The 19,947-nt window shown below is 42.1% G+C and overlaps 1 protein-coding gene across 3 annotated transcripts in view; it reads left to right on the forward strand.

Annotated features, from left to right (window-relative positions):
* Positions 1 to 19,947, forward strand: part of ZFP64 (ZFP64 zinc finger protein) — an 86,921-nt gene that overhangs the window by 26,858 nt on the left and 40,116 nt on the right. For 2 of the 3 annotated variants that reach the window (XM_080813355.1, XM_080813356.1), the window contains exon 6: positions 555 to 1,985. The exons of the other annotated variant lie outside the window; for it this stretch is intronic. In XM_080813355.1, the coding sequence (XP_080669481.1) occupies positions 555 to 1,837 (1,283 nt within the window). In that variant the 3' untranslated portion in view covers positions 1,838 to 1,985. Of the gene's footprint in view, positions 1 to 554; positions 1,986 to 19,947 lie in introns of those variants that run through there. 3 annotated transcript variants of the gene reach the window in all.

Raw genomic sequence — 19,947 nt, forward strand, 5'->3', positions numbered from 1 at the left:
AATTTTGCGCAATAAACACGTCTTTATTAATAAAAATCTGCATGAAGTGTAAGCTGGGCATTTCAATCGCTTTATAAAAGACTGTTCTGATGAGGGAGCATGGAGCGGACTGTTTCCAAAATGTGTCCTCGAGTCTGTTACAACATGTAACTCAATCAGCATCAATGGATTATGCAAAATTTACACAACTGGGAACCATTAACTAGCAGAGCAGGCACAGTAGCAAAATTGAACCATAGCTTGGTCGTTTTAAAGAACATAAGTGTGTTCACAAACACTATTTTATTTGGGACCACTGAATAGCTCTTTTCAATGTCCCCTTTTTCTTGTGGGTTTTTATAAGGGTGCGGGTGGTTTAGGTTTGGGGAAAGAAAAGAAGCCCCGCCCCCCACGCCACCCCCCCTTTTTTTTTCTCCCAGGGGCTGCTGGCAGCTGCGGTGGGAAAGGCTCCACTCGCCTGCCTTGGTATAAGCGATTGTCTGGTGTGTGCTTCGGGGGGATCCGCTGTGGTTGTTGCCTGCCTGTTCTTATCGAAACTCACCTTGTGTTGACAGGGGACGCCCCCTTCCAGTGCTGGCTCTGTAGCGCCAAGTTCAAAATCAGCTCGGACTTGAAAAGGCACATGCGCGTGCACTCGGGGGAGAAGCCTTTCAAGTGCGAGTTCTGCAATGTCCGCTGCACCATGAAGGGCAACCTCAAGTCGCACATCCGCATCAAGCACAGCGGGAATAACTTCAAGTGTCCGCACTGCGACTTCCTGGGTGACAGCAAAGCCACCCTTCGGAAGCACAGCCGGGCGCACCAGTCGGAGCATCCCGAGAAGTGCTCGGAGTGCAGCTACTCGTGCTCCAGCAAGGCCGCGCTGCGCGTGCACGAGCGCATCCACTGCACCGACCGCCCCTTCAAGTGTCACTACTGCAGCTTCGACACCAAGCAGCCTAGCAACCTCAGCAAGCACATGAAGAAGTTCCACGGGGACATGGTGAAGAGCGAGGCCGCGGAGAGGAAAGACGCGGGCCGACAGAGCAGCCGGCAGGTGGCCAAGCTGGACGCCAAGAAGACTTTCCACTGTGACATATGCGACGCCTCGTTCATGCGCGAGGACTCACTCCGCAGCCACAAGAGGCAGCACAGTGAGTACAATGAGAATAAGAACTCGGACGTGACGGTCCTGCAGTTCCAGATAGACCCCAGCAAGCAGCCGGCCGCGCCCCTCACCGTGGGCCACCTGCAGGTGCCCCTCCAGCCCAGCCAAGTGCCCCAGTTCAGCGAGGGCCGAGTCAAAATCATCGTGGGGCACCAAGTGCCGCAGGCCAACACCATCATCCAGGCGGCGGCCGCCGCGGTGAACATCGTACCCCCCGCCTTGGTGGCACAGAACGCCGAGGAACTCCCCGGGAACAGCCGGCTGCAGATCCTGCGCCAGGTCAATCTGATCGCCCCTCCTCAGCCCTCGGGGTGTCCCAGCGAGGCGGGCGCGATGAGCCAGCCCGCGGTCCTGCTGACCACTCACGACCAGGCCGATGGCGCCACTCTGCACCAGACTCTCATCCCCACCACCCCCGGCAGCCCCCAGGAGGGCTCCGGCAACCAGACTTTCATCACCAGCTCGGGAATTACGTGCACAGACTTTGAAGGCCTTAATGCCTTGATTCAGGAGGGGACAGCTGAAGTGACAGTGGTGAGCGACGGAGGGCAGAACATCGCGGTGGCCACCACGGCTCCGCCTATCTTCTCCTCCTCCTCCCAACAAGAGCTGCCCAAGCAGACTTACTCCATCATTCAAGGGGGAGCCCACCCAGCCTTGCTCTGTCCGGCGGATTCCATACCAGATTAGTACCTAAAAACCAAAAGAAAGGGGGAAAAGGAGTGACAAAACCACGAAGTCCTAAAAATAGAGTTCTGCGAGAGGTTTGCTCTTAATGTTTTGAAGGGTTGTTGTGAAACCCCTCCCCTCGTAATAAATTGTAATTTTATACTGCTTACTATAATTTTTTAAATGCTTGTGATAACGTTGAGACCACCTCTGAGTCGCCGTGTTCGAAGTGTTCTGACTGTTGGGTGTCGCCAAGATGATTCCAATCAGGGGTTGGAATTCAAGGCAGTGAGTAGTGAATACGTTTGTTTTGTCCGGCTTGATTTCCCAGTTCTGAGAAGGGTTTTTTCCAATCTCATTAAATTTGTGTGGGAGATGGGAGACTTCCCAACCTCTCTGAAGTTATCCTTCTGAAACATCCTCCCTCCAAGTCTGGGCTATTACTGTTTTAGTATATGGATACAAATCTATTGGCATGAGGACCATTTTCTACATAATGTTACATGGATACTTGACCCCCCCCCCCAAAAATGTCTAGTGCTAATGAGAAAAAAAAAGGAATGGTTTCCTAATAAATTGATATGTGAGTAAATATACTGAATGTTAATGATTTTTTTAGAGTCACAGTATGACTGGAGCATAGCGGGGTGTGAATTATCCTATAACTAAAGGGAATTTGAAGAAGCAAAGGCTTTTAGTCCTCCGATCGATATGATGCAAATGCCTTACCACCTTCACAGTCATCTTAAGTATGCCTCGTGCTAAAGTGACCCAGTGATACCATTTCCATTTTGAAACTTGAGATTTCTGTTTAGATGCAAATAGGATGTGAGTTCCTATTAACATTTAGGATGGCTTTCTAGGATACTGTTGTTTTAAGTATCAGTATATGTGCCATCCCAGGGACAAGACGAGCGGGATTGGAAAAGCACCTGCGTTTTTCAGAAGCCTGGGCTCTATTGAGGAAAGGGGAATTCAAATATTATTGTTTTAGAATTAAAATGCTGTTTGATCTGTAGGTGGCGCCAGAAAGCAAGCTAGAATTACCCACGCTTGTGAATTACCCAAAGCCCTGAACCAGTTATCTCTGATTTCCAGCCCCTACCAGGATCTTCAACTCACCGTGGGCTCTTAATACATATTGAATGACTGAAACATGCTCTCACAGAGTGTCAGCAAGGATAGGTGAGGAAAGCACATTTAAATGTTACAAGAAGCCTTGCATTATTTTTTAAAGATTTTATTTATTTATTTGACACCGGAGGAGAGAGCACAAGTAGAGGGAGCAGCAGGCAGAGGGAGAGGGAGAAGCAGGCTTCCCACTGAGCAAGGAGCCCCAGGGGGTGCTTAGTGCCAGGACCCTAGAATCATGACCTGAGCCCAAGGCAGTCACTTAACTAAATGAGCCACCCAGGTACCCGGAAAACCCTTACATTTTTACCAGAGCCCTCATCACTTTGACTTTCCTAGCACACAAACATTAAAATTCTCATGCAGATTAGCTCACTTTTACATAAAGATATTACCCATCCCCTCTCCCCTTTTCCTTGGTAATAACAAACTAAGGAAATACACAAAAGGCCATGATGCGGAAACCTTCAGGGTTTGCCTGTTGGAATAGGAAAATCAGCTTCCCTTAGGAAATAGCTGTAAAGTTAGAGTTGTCTCCTTTCTTTCTTTGATCCTCAGTATTTGAACACAGGGCAGGAGGATTGCCACAATTTATTTTCATATTAGTCATGGCAATAATGAGTCATTAACTGGTTTGGCAAGAAAATGAAAAAGCTTGCAGCATGCTAGGTTAATATTTTAATAATTTCACTGCTTTAGGATTATTGCTACAGCTCTTTTTTTTTTTTTTAACTGAGAAGGAGAGCACTAACTGGGGGTGCATGGAGGGGTAGAGGGTGAGGGAGAGAGAAGCTTAAGCAGGCTCCAACACCAGCGCAGAGCCTGACACGAGGCTCTGTCTCAGGACCCTGAGATCATGATCTGAGTCAAAACCAAGAGTCAGATGCTTAACTGACTGCACCACCCAGGTGTCCTGCCTACAGCTCTTAAAGAAACTATTTAGCCGTTCAGTTTTAGCCAGGAAATTTCTATTGTCATGAACCTGTTTTCTAGATCTTTCTTTCCAGAATGCCCCTTTCTTCAAATTTTAAAGGATTTTTTTCCCCCTGATTAGAAATGTAACGTGCATTCAAGGTCGAAAAGATGCAAAACACATTATATTACTTTAAAAAATTAAAGTTGGGGCACTTGGGTGGCTTAGTCAGTTAAGCATCTGACTCTCGGTTTCTGCTCAGGTCACGATCTTGGGGACAAGGGGTCAAGCCCCACCTCGGGCTCTGCACTCATTGTCAAGTCCGCTTGAGATTCTCTCTCCCCCTTGTCCTTCCCCCAACCCCCTGTACATCCTCCCTCTATAAATAAATAAAATGTTTCTTTCAAAAAATAAAATCTTTCTTTCAAAAAATAAAAATTTAAAAAATTTGAAATTAAAGTTACTAGTAATCTTACTATCCAGACATAAAAACTGTAACCATGTTGATGGATTTCCTTTTTTAATGGACTCCCTTTGTTTCTATGTTATGTACGTATGGTTTCTACTCCAGTTACAGAATTGGGTTTGAATCGAGCATACTATTTTCTGTTTATATATTTCCTTTTATATATTTGTATCTCCAGCTAGCTGCTCCCCTCCATACACACCTATACATGCATACACACACGTGCACACACACACACACACACACACACACAGAGTTGGATTTTTTTTAACAAACCACAACGGCAAAATCTGTTCCTTATAATAAACTCTATGCAGAATTGTACAAAAACCAAGCCAGTCGTCTCCAGCACCCTTCCTATTCTCCTTCTACCCAAGGTTAGTAATGTTAAGTTTTCTCCGTGTTCAGACTGACTTACACAGACTCAAAACAATAATGTAGAAAAGGTTTTTCCCTATTTTTCTAGTATTGTACCATACTGCGTCTGCTCTTACTATCCACATATGCACACGACTGCGGGTGAATACATCTATCTCTAATGTTTTTCTAAGCAAAAGGTAGTAGTGGAGACATACCGTGCATTATTCAACCCTCTCCCTACTCGTGGATATTCAGGTTGTTTTGTTTTCCTTTCGCATGAAAAACAGTAGCAATCACTCTCCTGCACAATTGCCCACATTCAGTTGTGCTTTTGGAGTTACAGTGAGTGTCTGTAGTTTATACTCGCATATGGATTCAGATTGCTTTGTTTGAAATGTTGCCTCCTCCGTGGTGCGGGCCCCAACGATCACCAGTTCTGGCTGTTAGCAGTCTTTCCAAGTTTTGTCAGTCTGACGAGTAAAATGCGCCGTCTGGGCTCTATGCATTTCCCCAGCTGGTGTTTGGATCTGCATTTCCGTGACATCTCTATATAGACTTGTTGATCATTGGCATTTTTCCGGTCTGTGAACCTAAAACGCATTCTCCCTCATGTTTCTCCTTGGGTCGTTGGTCACTGGGAACACAAACCCCGTGTCTGTCACACTTTGTCCCCTCCTGTCCTTTGTCTTCGGACCGTTCCTGTGGTGCCATCACCTCACAGAAAGAACTCTCTTTTCCTATAGTCAGCCTTCGGGTGCATCACTTAGGGCTCCTGTTTTTTCTAGGACGGTCACCTCTTCCCCTGAGATGAAAAAAACTGTTTGTTTGTTTTTTCTTTAATATATGTGTTGTTTGTTTTTAGTTAGCAACTTACTGCAGCAAAAATTCCATGCCCATATGACATGGGAATTTGGGAGCCCCCATATGCCAGGACCATTTTTTAAATAAAATATTATTTTCCTTTCTATGGAAATCCTAATTTCACCTGTAAATGGAAGTTCTCAGATACACTTAATTCTGCTTCTGGAAGCTCTGCTGTGTCTCACTGATCTTTATATCTTCTCTGGTTTGCCAGCAGCACACATTTTATTATAATAGCATTAAGGCGAGCCTTACTGTCTTTTAGAATCACAAAGCCTCCCTCTAGCTATTCTTTTCCAGAATTTTCTTAGCAATTCCTAGATATTCATTCTTTTAAATGAACTATCATTTTATCCAGTAGTTCTGAAGAGCCCCCCAAAAAAACCTTTTGAGAATTTTTATTAGAAATGGATCCATGTGATGTTGAACTTCTACAAAGAATGACTTTTTAAAATATGTTAAGTCTTATGCCCAAAAACCTTTATTCAAATCCTTTATTCAAAACCTTTATTCAAAACCATTATTCATATAGTTTTCTTCATATACAATCTGTTCTTATGACATGAGGCCTATATTTCCTTATTATTCTATCATTTTATTGTCATTATAAATGGGATTTTTCCAGGTTAAAATAGTTGCAAACATATAATGAATAGCTGTATTTGGTGTATTTGCCTATATTGAGCTCCCTTAGCAAAAATTCTTATTAATTGGGGCGCCTGGCTGGCTCAGTTGGTAGAGTGTGAGCCTCTTGATCTTGGGGTTGTAAGTTCAAGTCCCATATTGGATGAAGCAATTACTTAAAAACAAAATCTTTAAAAATTTTTTCTTATTAATTAACAATATTTATTTATTAGAAACTCCTGGTCTCTGATAAATATAACTTATAATGGTTATGATACAGTCATCTCATTTCCAGGTTGTTTTTTCTTGTAATATTTATACTATTTCAGTTGTTTCCTTGTCCCATTGTAATTAGCCTCAGCCTTCAAACAAAGCTGATACAGCTGACATCCTTTTGTGTCTCCAGTTTTAATATGAACAGCTTTAGAATTTCCTGGGTTAATATAATATGCACTGGCCCTTTGAGTGGTGGTTTTTCTAGGACCTGGGTCATTTTCTTCTACAGCCGTTTTCACTTAGAGTTTGTATCAGGGTAAGTTGCTGAGTTGTATCAATTACCTTTTCAGTATCTTTTGACAACTCCTTGGGTTTGGGACTGAAGTCTGTGGATGTAGTGAACTTGTATAGCCTGGTACGAATCACCTTGCATTCCTGAACAAGCCCTGGGTCGTGTTGGCTTATTCTTCTAACAAACACACTGCTCGGTTTGTAATTAACGGTATTTTGCTTGAAAGTTGTATGACTCTATCTGTGAGTGCAGTTGATCTCTGGGATTCTTTCTCAGGCTCTGATTTTTGCTTGTTTGTTGTAGGTGATGCTACTCTGGATATAATCTGGGGCTCTTCCCTTCTTTTTCAACCATCTAGCAATAGCTTTGCTATGTCGGGAATGATCCATTTAAGATGTAGTCTTCGTCCCTCTCTTGTGGCCCATCCTTAAAAAAAAAAACTTCCCTACTTTTTCCACAATGACCAGTCTGCGTTTTACAGCCCATGTGGCTCAATTTTGGTCATTTTTGTTTTGCAAAATGAAAAATTACTCACTTTGCTCTGGATTTCACATTCCGTTTAATATCCTCTTAAAATGAGTTTTAAATCTTTGGCATTTTGAGGGGTCTATCAGCTTTCTTATGGCTATTGGTTTCGGACGGTAGTGGTCTCAGACCCGGGCAGGGTTTCTGTTTTTGTTTTCTTGTATTGTCAGTCTTCTCCTTAGTTTGTCAAAGGGTTTATCTATTTTTCATTTGTATTAAAGTAAAAGCAAAAATACTCGTGTGGAAGCTTTTGCTGTTAGTTACTCTTTTCCCTCCTCCATTTTATTCATTTCGGCTTTTCTCTTTTTATTAATCTTCCTCCTGCTTTTCTTTCTGTTTATTTTCTTATTCTAAGTTCCTCTAAGTTCGCTGATTTTGAGCCTTTCATGATGAAAGCATTTAAAGCTACGTATTTTCCACGGTGACCTCACCCAATGTTAGAAGATCATTTTTTAAAAAGTGCAATCATGAGTGTCCTACAAATGTAAAATGTTAGTGGGTGAACTGTCATGAAGATATTAATGAGGGCGTCGGTTTCAGCAGGCTCCGACGGGCTCACAGGAGAATTCAGTGCATGTTCAGTTACATAGGCAGCCGGAAATTCACACGCATACAGAGCGGCTCAGTGTCTCCACGGCAACATCCGGGCTTTCCGCCGGGACAAAGTGCGTTCACGTTCCTGTGGATGAGTTGTTTGCCTTATTATATGTTTCTGTGCCTCAGAAGGTTGTAAAATATCTCGAAAACAATGAAAGGCACGAATGTCCAAAGAATTAGGTAACCCAGAGCAGAGAAGACATAAGACACCCAATCTTTCTTTTTTGCCTATTTTGGGGTCTTTCAATAATGTTCACAATAGGGGCTCCTGGGTGGCTCAGTGGGTTAAGCCTCTTCCTTCAGCTCAGGTCATGATCTCAGGGTCCTGGGATCGAGCCCCACGTCGGGCTCTCTGCTCAGCAGGGAGTCTGCTTCCCTCTCTCTGCCTGCCTCCCTGACTACTTGTGATCTCTCTGTGTCAAATAAATAAAATCTAAAATATTTTTTAAAAATTTTTTTAAAGTTCACAAAATCCATATTCCTGTAGATTTGTATATGAAGTATCCTTCTTTTATAAGTTTCTAGATGCTTTGCTATTTCAGTTTCAGGGTGGGTTGCTTGGTTTGGTGGGTTGTCCAGACAGAATCCAAGGGTTATAGAAAGGGACGTTTCTTATTTTTCAAGTAGTTACAGTGTGGAAAACTGTATTTGGAATTGTAGTTTCTGATATTCATGGGCCTGAGGATGTAATCTGTGAAAATACATACATTTTGTAATGTATTAGTTTATTTTTTAATAAGATTTTATTTATTTACTCGAGAGAGAGAACACGTGGTGGGGGCGGGGGCAGAAGGAGAAGGAGAAGCAGTCTCTCTGCTGAGCAGGGAGCCCGGGTGCCCCGGCCGGGCTCCATCCCAGAACCCTGGGATCATGACCTGAGCCGAAGGCAGACGCTTAACTGACTGAGCCACCCAGGTGCCCCTGTAATTTATTAGTTCTTTCTATGGCCATGCATGTGACCAGTTTTTGCTATGATTGACAGGCATCTATGAAATAAGCATGTTGAAAAGAAAAATTAACATTCTAAATAAAATCTTTAAGGGCACCTGGGTGGCTTGGGTCATGATCCCTGGGTCCTGGGATCGAGCCCCACATGGGACTTCCCTGCTTAGTGAGAATTTGCTTCTCCCTCTCCCTCTGCCCCTCCTCTACTCATTCTCTCTCTCTCGCTCTCAAATAAATAAATAAAGTATTTAATAAATAAATAAAATCTTTTTTAAAGAGGCAGTGGGGCGGGGCGCCTGGGTGGCTCAGTCCATTAAGGGCCTGCCTTCGGCTTAGGTCATGGTCTCAGTCAGGGTCCTGGGACTGAGCCCAGCACCCACACCGTCCAGCATCCATCCAGCTCCCTGCTCAGTGGGGAGTCTGCTTCTCTTTCTCGCTCTGCTCTTCCCCTCCTCCCGCCCCCACAACTCATGTGCACTCTGTCTCTCAAATAAATAAAATCTTTAAAAAAAAAAAAAAAGAAGCACATTGACTTAATTATTCAGTTCTCATCTTTTCTGCTTGATAAAGTTTAAAAGAAGTATTTGTAAACCTCTCAGCATGGTTATCTTTTTTTAAACCAAGCTTTTCTTATATCTACTAGGGTGTTTTGTCTTATTATACCTTGCCCTATGTTGTGTGAGGTGTATGAGTTCGTGGTTATTATATGTTCTTTGTCGATTTTACATTTTTTGCCTTTTTTCTATACCTATTCTTTCCATTCAGTAGCTTTTGACTTTACATTATTATGCTTTATCTCTTGATAATATTCTAAGCCCTGCTTTATATTTATTTACATTTATTTTTATACATTTTATACAGTATTTTATACATTATTTTTATATATTTATACATTATATTTATTACATTTATTTATTTACTCTTGCCTACTCTGTTAGTTAAGATCTTTCTTTTATCAGCTTCCCTTTGTCTTTGGTAGGAGAAGTCATACTGTTTGCTTTTATCATAGTCACATAGACTTCATACATTCACTTCTGTCTTATCAAATATTTACTGTTTATTAAACTTCATGATTTTTTTCTTTTTCTTTCTAGCCTTTTCCTCTTCTCTTGAAAGTTCCTGCCTATGTCTCCATTCTGCTAACAGTTACTTTCCAAACTTTACCAATTATTTGTAAGTTTACTTTTCTCTAGTGCCGTCTCAAATATAAATAGTAACCATGCCCCCACCTCCCACTAAAAATCTCATTCCCCCATGACAGGAGGCCTTTGAACCTCATCTCTTGCTGCAAGCCCCTCTCCCCAAATCCCAAATTTTGCTAAGACAGTTCATGAGCTTCTTTCCAAGCTTCCGCTAAGTTTTGTCCTGTGGTTTGTCTCGTAATTCCTGTGTTACCTTCACCCACTTAGATCTGGCCAAAGATGACGATGGTCATTGTCTGCCATCGTTTCTCACATATTCTTCCTCTTCCCTGTTTCGTGTCTTTACTCTGATCTTACCGTTACCCCGTGAGAGTGAGTTCTTGAGTGTATCACTTAGAACAGGCACCTCGGTTGGTGTTTCTTTCATCCTGGCAGATGAATGATACCTTTGGGCGTAGGATTCTTTTCTCTTCGGTAATCTTCGAATTCTGTTCTAGTGGAGATGGAAGGTGTAATCCCATCTCATCCAGTTCTGAGGTGCCTTAGATCTGGTGACCAGCCACGTTGAGACAAACTGTCAGTGTTGCTAGAAAAACAAGTGGGGACTCACCTCACTCACCTCAGCCAGCCGGAATGAGAGAACCAGATTCTGAAGCTTCCAGAATAGGGAGAGGGTCTTGAACATGGGGCTTGAATGTTAGAATGTAGAAAATTATTTTGTTGCTCATCTCCTCCTACTTCTCAGCAAAAAAGTTATGGTTCTGTAATTTGAAGTTTACATTTTTTATTCCTTATGACCATACAGCGCCAAGCTTTTTTTTTTTTCTAATTGAAGTGTAATTGACATAGAATATTATATTAGTTTCAGGTGTACAGCATAGAGATTTGTTACGTATATATATATTACAAAATGGTCACCACCGTAAGTTTAGTTACCATCGGTCACTATATATTCTCTGTGCCGCACAGTAGATCCCCATGTCTTATTTATTTTATAACCGGGAGGGGGTACCTCTGAATCCCCTCCACCTAGTTCGTCCAGTCCCCCACCCCGCTCCCATCTGGCAACCATCAGTTTGTTCTCTGTATTTGTGAGTCTATTTTGTTTGTTCATTTGTTTTTGGGGTTTAATATGTGAGATCATATGATATTTGTCTTTCCCTCCCTGGCTCATTTCATTTAGCATAATTCCCTCTAGGTCCATCCATGTTGTCACAAAAAGCAAGATTTCATTTTTTGTGGCTGAGTAACACATATACATCACCTATATATTATACCAAATCTTTATCCGTTCATCTATTGATGGACACTGAGGTTGCGTCCGTATCTTGGCTGTTGTAAATAGCTCAGTGAACACACGGGTGCCAGTGTCTTTTTGAACTCGTGTTTTCATTTTCTTTGGGTAAATACCCAGAAGTGGAACTGCTAGATAATATGATAGTTCTATTTTCAGTTTTTTTAAGGAAACTCCACAGTGTTTTCCATAGTGGTTGCAAGAATTTATATAGAGCTCCAAGCTTTAAACACTTTTTCCATACCAGCTCATCATTAGAAACCATTTCTGGGGGCGCCTGGCAGACTCAGTCAGAGAACCACGTGAGTTTCATCTTGGGGTCATGAGTTTGAGCCCCACATTGGGTGTAGAGATTAGTTAAATAAGTAAACTCTTAAAAAAAGAAGGAAACAACTTTTTTGATGGTATGCTGTAAATAACATAAATATATTATGCATTTTGATAATTATTAAATATATGGAAAATTTTACTGGCAATAAATATCTTGATGAGATAGGCCTACTTTTTAATCAGCTTATTTATATAACCTTGATGAATATTACCTTTCTAAGAACAAATTATTTTTTTTACCAACTGCTAGAAGAAGACACAAGTAATTTTTAGTTATTCTCTTTCTTCTTGATGTAAAGTCTGAGAAGTCTCTTCCATATAAATAAGGATATGGAAAGAGAAATTGTATTGTTACAGCGATGCTTCTCAACTATTTTATTTTATTTTATTTTATTTTTTTATTTTTTTTAGATTTTTGTTTATTTGTTTGACAGAGAGAGAGATCACAAGTAGGCAGAAAGGCAGACAGGGAGAGAGGGGGAAGCAGGCTCCCTGCTGAGCAGAGAGCCCGATGTGGGGCTCGATCCCAAGACCCTGGGATCGTGACCTGGGCTGAAGGCAGAGGCTTAATCCACTGAGCCACCCAGGCGCCCCTTCTCAACTATTTTAATTCCTTCCAAATGATGTGCTAGAAAATCACGTAATGATCAATCATAACTAAGTGGGTCAATTTTGTGAAAAGCAAATAACTGAAAGTCATCTGGGACTTCTCTCCCTGGGCAGGGAACGCTTTCTCCACACTGACACCATGATTTCCAACATTTTGTCTCTTTTTTTTTTTTTTTTTTGGTACCAGAGATTTTATAGTTCCATGCATTGATTTGCTGCAGATTATTCATGGGGAGCCACCTTCTGGTATGTTCTTAAATGATCAATTTTAGGAAAAAGGACATACAAAAAACAAGAATCTGATAATTGATTTCTTTAATCATGCCCTTGAAAAACCTTTGTATATGGCCAAAATACAAGAATCTTAATGGAAGTCCCTTGCCTTAGAGCAGTGGTTCAGCTTTCGGTGTAAAGAGCCAGATAGTAAATATGTTCGGCTCTGCGGGCCACATGGTCTCTGTTGCAACTATGTACTCCGCTGCGGAACACGGAAGCCATAGGTAGTATGTGAAGGAGTGGGTGTAGCCGTGTGCCAATAAAACTTTATTTATGGGCATCAAAATCTGAATCTCCTAAACTGTTCACATGTCAGGAAATATAATTTTTCTTTTGTTTTTTTTTTCAACCATTCCCCCCAAAAAATGTGAAAACCATCCTTAGCTTACAGATCGTACAAAGACAGGCACTGGGCGATAGTTTGCCAACTCTTGATCTGGACCCTGCACGTGGTAATATTTATTAAATAAATGGCAGTAATGATTTTCAGTGATAAAAGCTAGTACTTACTGGCTCCCGACGTGCCAACACAGGGCTGAGTGCTGTACACAGTAATCTCGTTTAATGACCCCCAATAGCCCATGAGGGAAGTGCTGTTATCACCCACATTGTGCTGAGAAGGATATGTTTCCCAACTTGCCTAGTGTAAGAATCACCTGGAAAGCGTGTTAAAATGCCCACAGCCACAGCCCAGCTCTGGAAATTCCAATACAGTGCCTCTGGCCGGGGTCCTGATAATCGGTGTTTGAAATCTAGTGCCTCTGGAGATTTTTCTGATCCAGGCAGTTAAGAAATACTAAGGTATTGAGCCAGAGGCTCAGAGAAGGTAAAAGACCTGCTTAGGAAAAAATTAAAAATTTAAAAATTTAAAATTTAAAAAAAAGAGAGATACGGTCAGGGTCACACAGCTATTAGCAGTAAGAGGTCTAAACCTAGAGCCAGCATCAAACCACCTGCCCTTGTTCTTTTTTTTTTTTTTTTTAAGATTTTATTCATTTATTTGATAGAGACAGAGAGAGGGGAGGAGGGACAGAGGGAGAGGGAGAAGCAGACTCTCTGCTGAGCAGGGAGTCTGATGCGGGGCTCCATCAGAGGACCCCGAGATCATGACCTGAGCCACAGGCAGACACTTAGCCTCCTGACCCACCCAGGCCCCCACCTGCCCTTCTTCTCACCAGCATGTTTTCGGGAGTCATGACCTTCAGCCAACTTGCCAAATGGCTTATGTGCAGGAATTCAAACCCAGGGATCTCGGTGGGATCCTAAGTCGGACTGGGTAGCCGTTTCTTTCTCTCCTGCGAACCCGCCCCATTGTGAATGACAGATCCAATTGTGGGGCACCTTAGTTTACAGTATAATTTGGGGAATTCAAGTTAATGTCTTTGCTGTGAGCTTGTGCACACCAGAATGCCTCCGTTCTGTGCTCACCGTTGCTCTGCCGTCCTCCATCCCGCGGAGCTGGTGTCCACAGGCCGGCTGCCATTGACTTTCCCATGGGTCCTCTTGAGGAGACCAAGAACCCAAGGGTTGTGTCCTGAATCACGGCCCCTGCCAGAATCCTCACTACTGATGCTTTTTCTTTTTCGAATTCACCCATTTTTGGTTTAGGCTTCAGAAGAATTCTCCTCCGAGCCCTGGGCCTTTCCACCAGGGGACTTCCTGACCGTACACATCAACTGCAGGTTCAAGGAGCTCAGGCCGTAGAGGGTGAACTCTTGTGGAAAGTGACCCTTCACTCTTTAAAACGCTGTTTCACTACCTAGTTCTGTGCTTTCGGCAGGCTGGGGAGGCAGGAGTCACGTGACCTGTGCAAGGTCACCCTGCTGGTGACCGGCCGGACGGCACCGGAGCCCAGCCAGCGCCCTCCACACCTTGTTACTTCCTTCCCCAGCACTGAGTGTCTCCCCGGTGGGTAGGGGTCCCTTTTGCCCTCTGTTTGGTTTAGCTTTCCAATTTTGCTCGGTGCCTCTGACTTCATCCTGCTGTGAGAGCAACAGGGCGCCCCACCCCTGCAAGTCCCCAAACCAGAGAACACAAGCTTCAAGGAAGGTTACAGTTTAATCTTGAGTTATTAGGAGCCAACAGGGTCACATTGCCATGTCCTGGACTGTGGGTGCTTTTCCGTGCATAAGTCCCCTCCCTACACACACACACACACACACACACACACACACTTAAACATTTAAAATTATATTTTACAACCATGGGGGTACAGAGATGGGTAATCCAGAATGGATCACATTCAATTGGTTTTTTTTTTAATATCGAAAGAAATGAAAGCACTTTCACGGACTCCTCACAGAGCACGATGCCTACTGAGCCTAATGGAAAATGGGGCTAGGGGATGGTTATCAGCATGAGGACTGCAAGAGAAGATTCGTTCTACAGGGAGAAGAGATAGGTTGGGTGGACAAATAATTTACTTATCTTTGTTTTGCCCTAGTTAATTTTTTTTACAAAAACTTTCCTTTTTTTATTTTTGTATTCTTTATTTAAATTCGGTTTAGGGCATGTGGGTGGCTCAGTGGGTTAGGCATCTGCCTTCAGCTCAGGTCATGATCCCGGAGTCCTGGGATCAAGGATTGAGCCCTGTGTCTGGCTCCCTGCTCAGTGGGGAGCCTGTTTCTCCCTCTCCCTTTGCCCCTCCCCACCGTTCATGCTCTCCCTCTCTCTCAAATAAATAAATAAAATCTTTTTAAAAAATAAATAAACAAGTAGGGGTGCCTGGGTGGCTTAGTGGGTTAAAGCCTCTGCCTTCAGCTCAGGTCGTGGTCCCGGGGTCCTGGGATTGAGCCCCACATTGGGCTCTCTGCTCAGCGGGGAGCCTGCTTCTCCCACTCCCCTCTCTCTGCCTGCCTCTCTGCCTACTTGTGATCTTTGTCTGTCAAATAAATAGATAAGGATCTTTAAATAAATAAATAAATAAATAAATATAAATTCAATTTAGTTAACATGCACTGTGTTATTAGTTCCAGGAGTAGAATTCAGTGATTCATCAGTTGCAAACAACACCCGGTGCTCATTCCATCAAGTGCCCTCCTTCATGCCCATCATCCAGTTATGCCATCCCTCCCCACCCCCCTCCAGCAACCCTCAGTTTGTTCCCCAGAGTTCAGCATCTCCTATGGTTGGCCCTTCCCCTATGTTCATCTGATTTGTTTCTTAAGTTCCACATATGAGTGAAATCAAATGGTATTTGTCTTTCTCTGATTTATTTCACTTAGCATAATACCCTCTAGCTCCATCCATGTCATTGCAAATAGCAAGATTTCATTCTTTTTGATAGCTGAGCAATATTCATATATATATATATATCTCACTTCTTTATCCATTCATCTGTTGATGGACATCTGAGCTCTTTCTATTGTTTGGCTATGGTAGACATTGCTGCTATAAATATTGGGGTGCACATGCCCCTTCAAATCATTATGTTTGTATCCTTTGGATAAATACCTAGTAGTGCAATTTCTGGGTCATAGGGTAGCTCTATTTTTAACTTTTTGAGGAACCACCATACTGTTTTCCAGAGTTGCTGTACCGGCTTGCATTCCCACCAGCAGTGTAAGAGGGTTCCCCTTTCTCCACATCCTGGCCAACATCTGTTGTCTCCACCGTTCAGAAGGGCTAATTTTAGTGCGAGGTGGTATCTAGTGGTTTTGATTTGTCTTTCCCCAATGCCAAGTGATGTGGAGCACTTTTTCATGTGTCTGTTGGCCATTTGTATGTCTTCTTAGAAGAAATGTCTGTTCATGTCTTCTGCCCATTTCTTGACTGGATTTTTTTTGGTTTTTGGGTGCTGAGTTTGATAAGTTCTTTATAGATTCTAGATGCTAGATGCTAGCCCTCTATCTGACATTTGCAAATAACTTTTCCCATTCTGTCCGCTGTCTTCTGGTTTTGTCTACTGTTTCCTTTGCTGTGCGAAAGCTCTTTATCTTGATAGAGTCCCCATAGTTTATTTTTGCCTTTGTATCCCTTGCCTTTGGCGATGCATCTAGCAGGAAGTTGCTGCAGCCAACGTCAAGGAGGTGGCTGCCTATGTTCTCTAGGATTTTGATGGACTCCTTCACATTTAGATCTTTCATCCATTTTGAGTCTATTTTTCTGTATGGTATAAGAATGTGGTCCAGTTTCATTCTTCAGCACGTGGCTGTCCAATTTTGTCAACACCGTTTAATGAAGAGACTGTCTTTATTCCATTGGACATTCTTTCCTGCTTTGTCAAAGATGTGTTGACCACAGAGTTGAGGGTCCATTTCTGGGCTCTCTATTCTGTTCCACTGATCTATGTGTCTGTTTTTGTGCCAGTACTGTACTGTCTTGATGATTACAGCTTTGTAATAGAGCTTGAGGTCCAGAATTGTGATGCCACCAGTTTTGGTTTTCTTTTTCAACATCACTTTGGCTATTTGGGGTCTTTTCTGGTTCCCTCCAAATTTTAGGATTGTTTGTTCTAGCTCTGTGAAAAATGTTGATGGCATTTTGATAGGGATTGCATTGAATGTGTAGATTACTTTAGGTAGCATAGATCTTTTAACAATATTTGTTTTTCCAAACCATGAGCATGGAATGTTCTATTTCTTTGTGTCTTCCTCAATTCCTTTCTTAAGTATTCTATAGTTTTCAGAGTACAGATCTTTTACCTCTTTGGTTAGGTTTATTCCTAAGTATCTTATGGGGCTTGGTGCCATTGTAAATGGGAGTGATTCTTTGATTTCTCTTTCTCCTACCTCATCGTTAGTGTATAGGGATGCAACAGACTTCTGTGTATTGATTTTATATCCTGAAACTTTGCTGAATTCCTGTATCAGTTCTAACAATTTTTTGTTGAAGTCTTTTGGGTTTTCATGTTGTCTGAAAAGAGTGAGAGTTTGACTTCTTCTTTACCAATACAGATGCCTTTTATTTTTTTCTGTTGTCTGATTGCCGAGGCTAGAACTTCCAGTTACTATGTTGGACAACAGTGGTGAGAGTGAACATCTCTGTCCTGCTCCTGACCTTAGGGCGAAAGCTGTTTCCCCCCGTTAAAAATGATATTTGCTGTGGGTTTTTTGTATATGGCTTTTATGATATTGAGGTATGTTCCCTCTCTCCCTATACAGCAGAAAGTTTTTACCAAGAAAGAATGCTGTATTTTGTCAAATGCTTTTTCTGCATCTGTTGAGAGGATCATATGGTTCTTATCCTTTCTTTTATTAATGTGGTGTAGCACATTGATTTGTGGGTGATAAACCCCCCTTGCAGCCCAGGAGTAAATCCCACTTGATCGTGGTGAATAATCCTTTTAATGTACTGTTGGATCCTATTAGCTAATATCTTGGTAAGAATTTTTGCATCCATGTTCATCAGGGATATTGGTCTTTAATTCTCCTTTTTAAGTGGGGTCTTTGTCTGGTTTTGGGATCAAGGTAATGCTGGCCTCAGAATAAGTCTGGAAGTTTCCGTCCATTTCTATTTTTTTAAACAGTTTCAGAAAAATAGGTATTATTTCTTCTTAAATGTTTGGCAGAATTCCACTGGGAAGCCATGTGGCCCTGGACCCTTATTTGTTGGGAGATATTTTTCATTTTTTTAAGAGATTTTATTTATTTATTCATGAGAGACAGAGAGAGAGGCAGAGGCAGAGGGAGAAGCACTCTGCAGGGAGCTCAATGTGGGACTTGATCCCAAGACCCTGAGATGACGACCTGAGCTAAGGATAGACACTTAATCAACTGAGCCACCCCAGCACTCAAGATGAGAGATTCTTGAATCCTGATTCAATTTGTTTGCTGGTTATTGGTCTGTTCATGTTTTCTATTTCTTCCTCTTTCAGTTTTGGTAGTTTATATATTTCTAGGAATGCATCCATTTCTTCCAGATTGCTAATTTGTTGGCATATAATTGCTCATAATATTCTCTTATAATTGCTTGTATTTCTTCGGTGTTGATTGTCATCTCTTCTCTTCCATTCATGATTTTATTTATTTGGGTACTTTTGCTTTTCTTTTTGATTAGTCTGGCCAGGGGTGTATCAATCTTGTTAATTCTTTCAAAGAACCAGCTCCTAGTTTTGTTGATCTGTTCTACTGTGTTTTTTTAATTTCTGTGTCATTGATTTCTGCTCTAGTCTTTATTATTTCTCTTCTCCTTCTGTATTTAAGCTTTATTTGCTGTTCTTTTTCTGCCCCTTGAGGTGTAAGGTTAGGATGTGTATTTGAGACTTTTCTTGCTTCTTGCAGAAGGCCTATTTTGCTATATACTTCCCTCGTAGGACCACCTTTGCTGCATCCCAAAAGTTCTGAACTGTCATGTTTTCATTTTCTTCTGCTTCCATGTATATTTTTAATTCTTCTTTAATTTTCTGGTTTGCCCACTCGTTCTTTAGTAGGATGCTCTTTAACCTCCATGTACACGTGGTCCTTCCAAATTTTTTCTTACAGTTGACTTCAAGTTTTATAGGATTGTGGTCTAAAAATATACAGGGCATAATCTCAGTCTTTTTGTACCTGTTGAGACCGGATTTGTGACCCAGTATATGATCTGTTCTGGAGAATGTTCCATGTGCACTCGAGAAAAATGTGTGTTCTATTGCTTTAGGAGGAAATGCTCTAAATATATCTGTTAATTCCATCTGGTCCAGTGTGTCAGTCAAAGCCCTTGCTTCCTTCTTGATCTTCTGCTTAGATGATCTGTTTACAAAAGTTCTTAGGATATCATTTATATAGGGGCACCTGAGTGGCTCAATGGGTTAAGCCTCTGCCTTCAGCTCAGGTCATGATCTCAGGGTCCTGGGATCAAGGCCCATATCAGGCTCTCTGCTCAGCGAGGAGCCTCCTTCCCCCCCTCTCTCTGCCTGCCTCTATGCCTACTTGTGATCTCTGTCAAATAAATAAAATCCTTTTTGAAAAAAGATATCAGGGGCGCCTGGGTGGCTCAGTGGGTTAAAGCCTCTGCCTTCGGCTCAGGTCATGATCCCAGGGTCCTGGGATCGAGCCCCGCGGCGGGCTCTCTGCTCGGCAGGGAGCCTGCTTCCCTTCCTCTCTGCCTGCTTCTCTGCCTACTTGTGATCTCTGTCTGTCAAATAAATAAATAAAATCTTAAAAAAAAAGATTTAAAAAAATAATGAAAAAATAAAAATAAAAAAGATATCATTCATATACTATAAAAATTCACCCTTTCAACTGTATAATTTAATAATTTTTAGTACATTCACTAAGTTGTGCAACCGTTAACAGCATCTAATTGCAGAACATTGTCAGCACCCCAGGAAGAAACCCTGTCCCCATTGGCAAACACTCCCTATTCCTCCATCTTCCCAGCCTCTGGCAACCACAAATCTATTTTCTGTCTCTAGCTTTTGCCTATTCTGGGCATTTCGTATTCAAACCATATGGGATCTTTTATGACTGATTTCTCTTACTCAACGTAATGTTTTCGAGGTTCGTCCACATTGTTGCATGTGTAGTACTCCATTCCTTTTCATGGCCGTATAGTATTTCCCTGAATGGACAGGCCACATTTTTGTTTATCTGTTCACCAGTTAGATGGAAATTTGGGTTGTTTTACTC

Source organism: Martes martes (genome assembly GCF_963455335.1).
Source record: "Martes martes genome assembly, chromosome: 9".
Lineage (NCBI taxonomy): Eukaryota > Metazoa > Chordata > Mammalia > Carnivora > Mustelidae > Martes > Martes martes.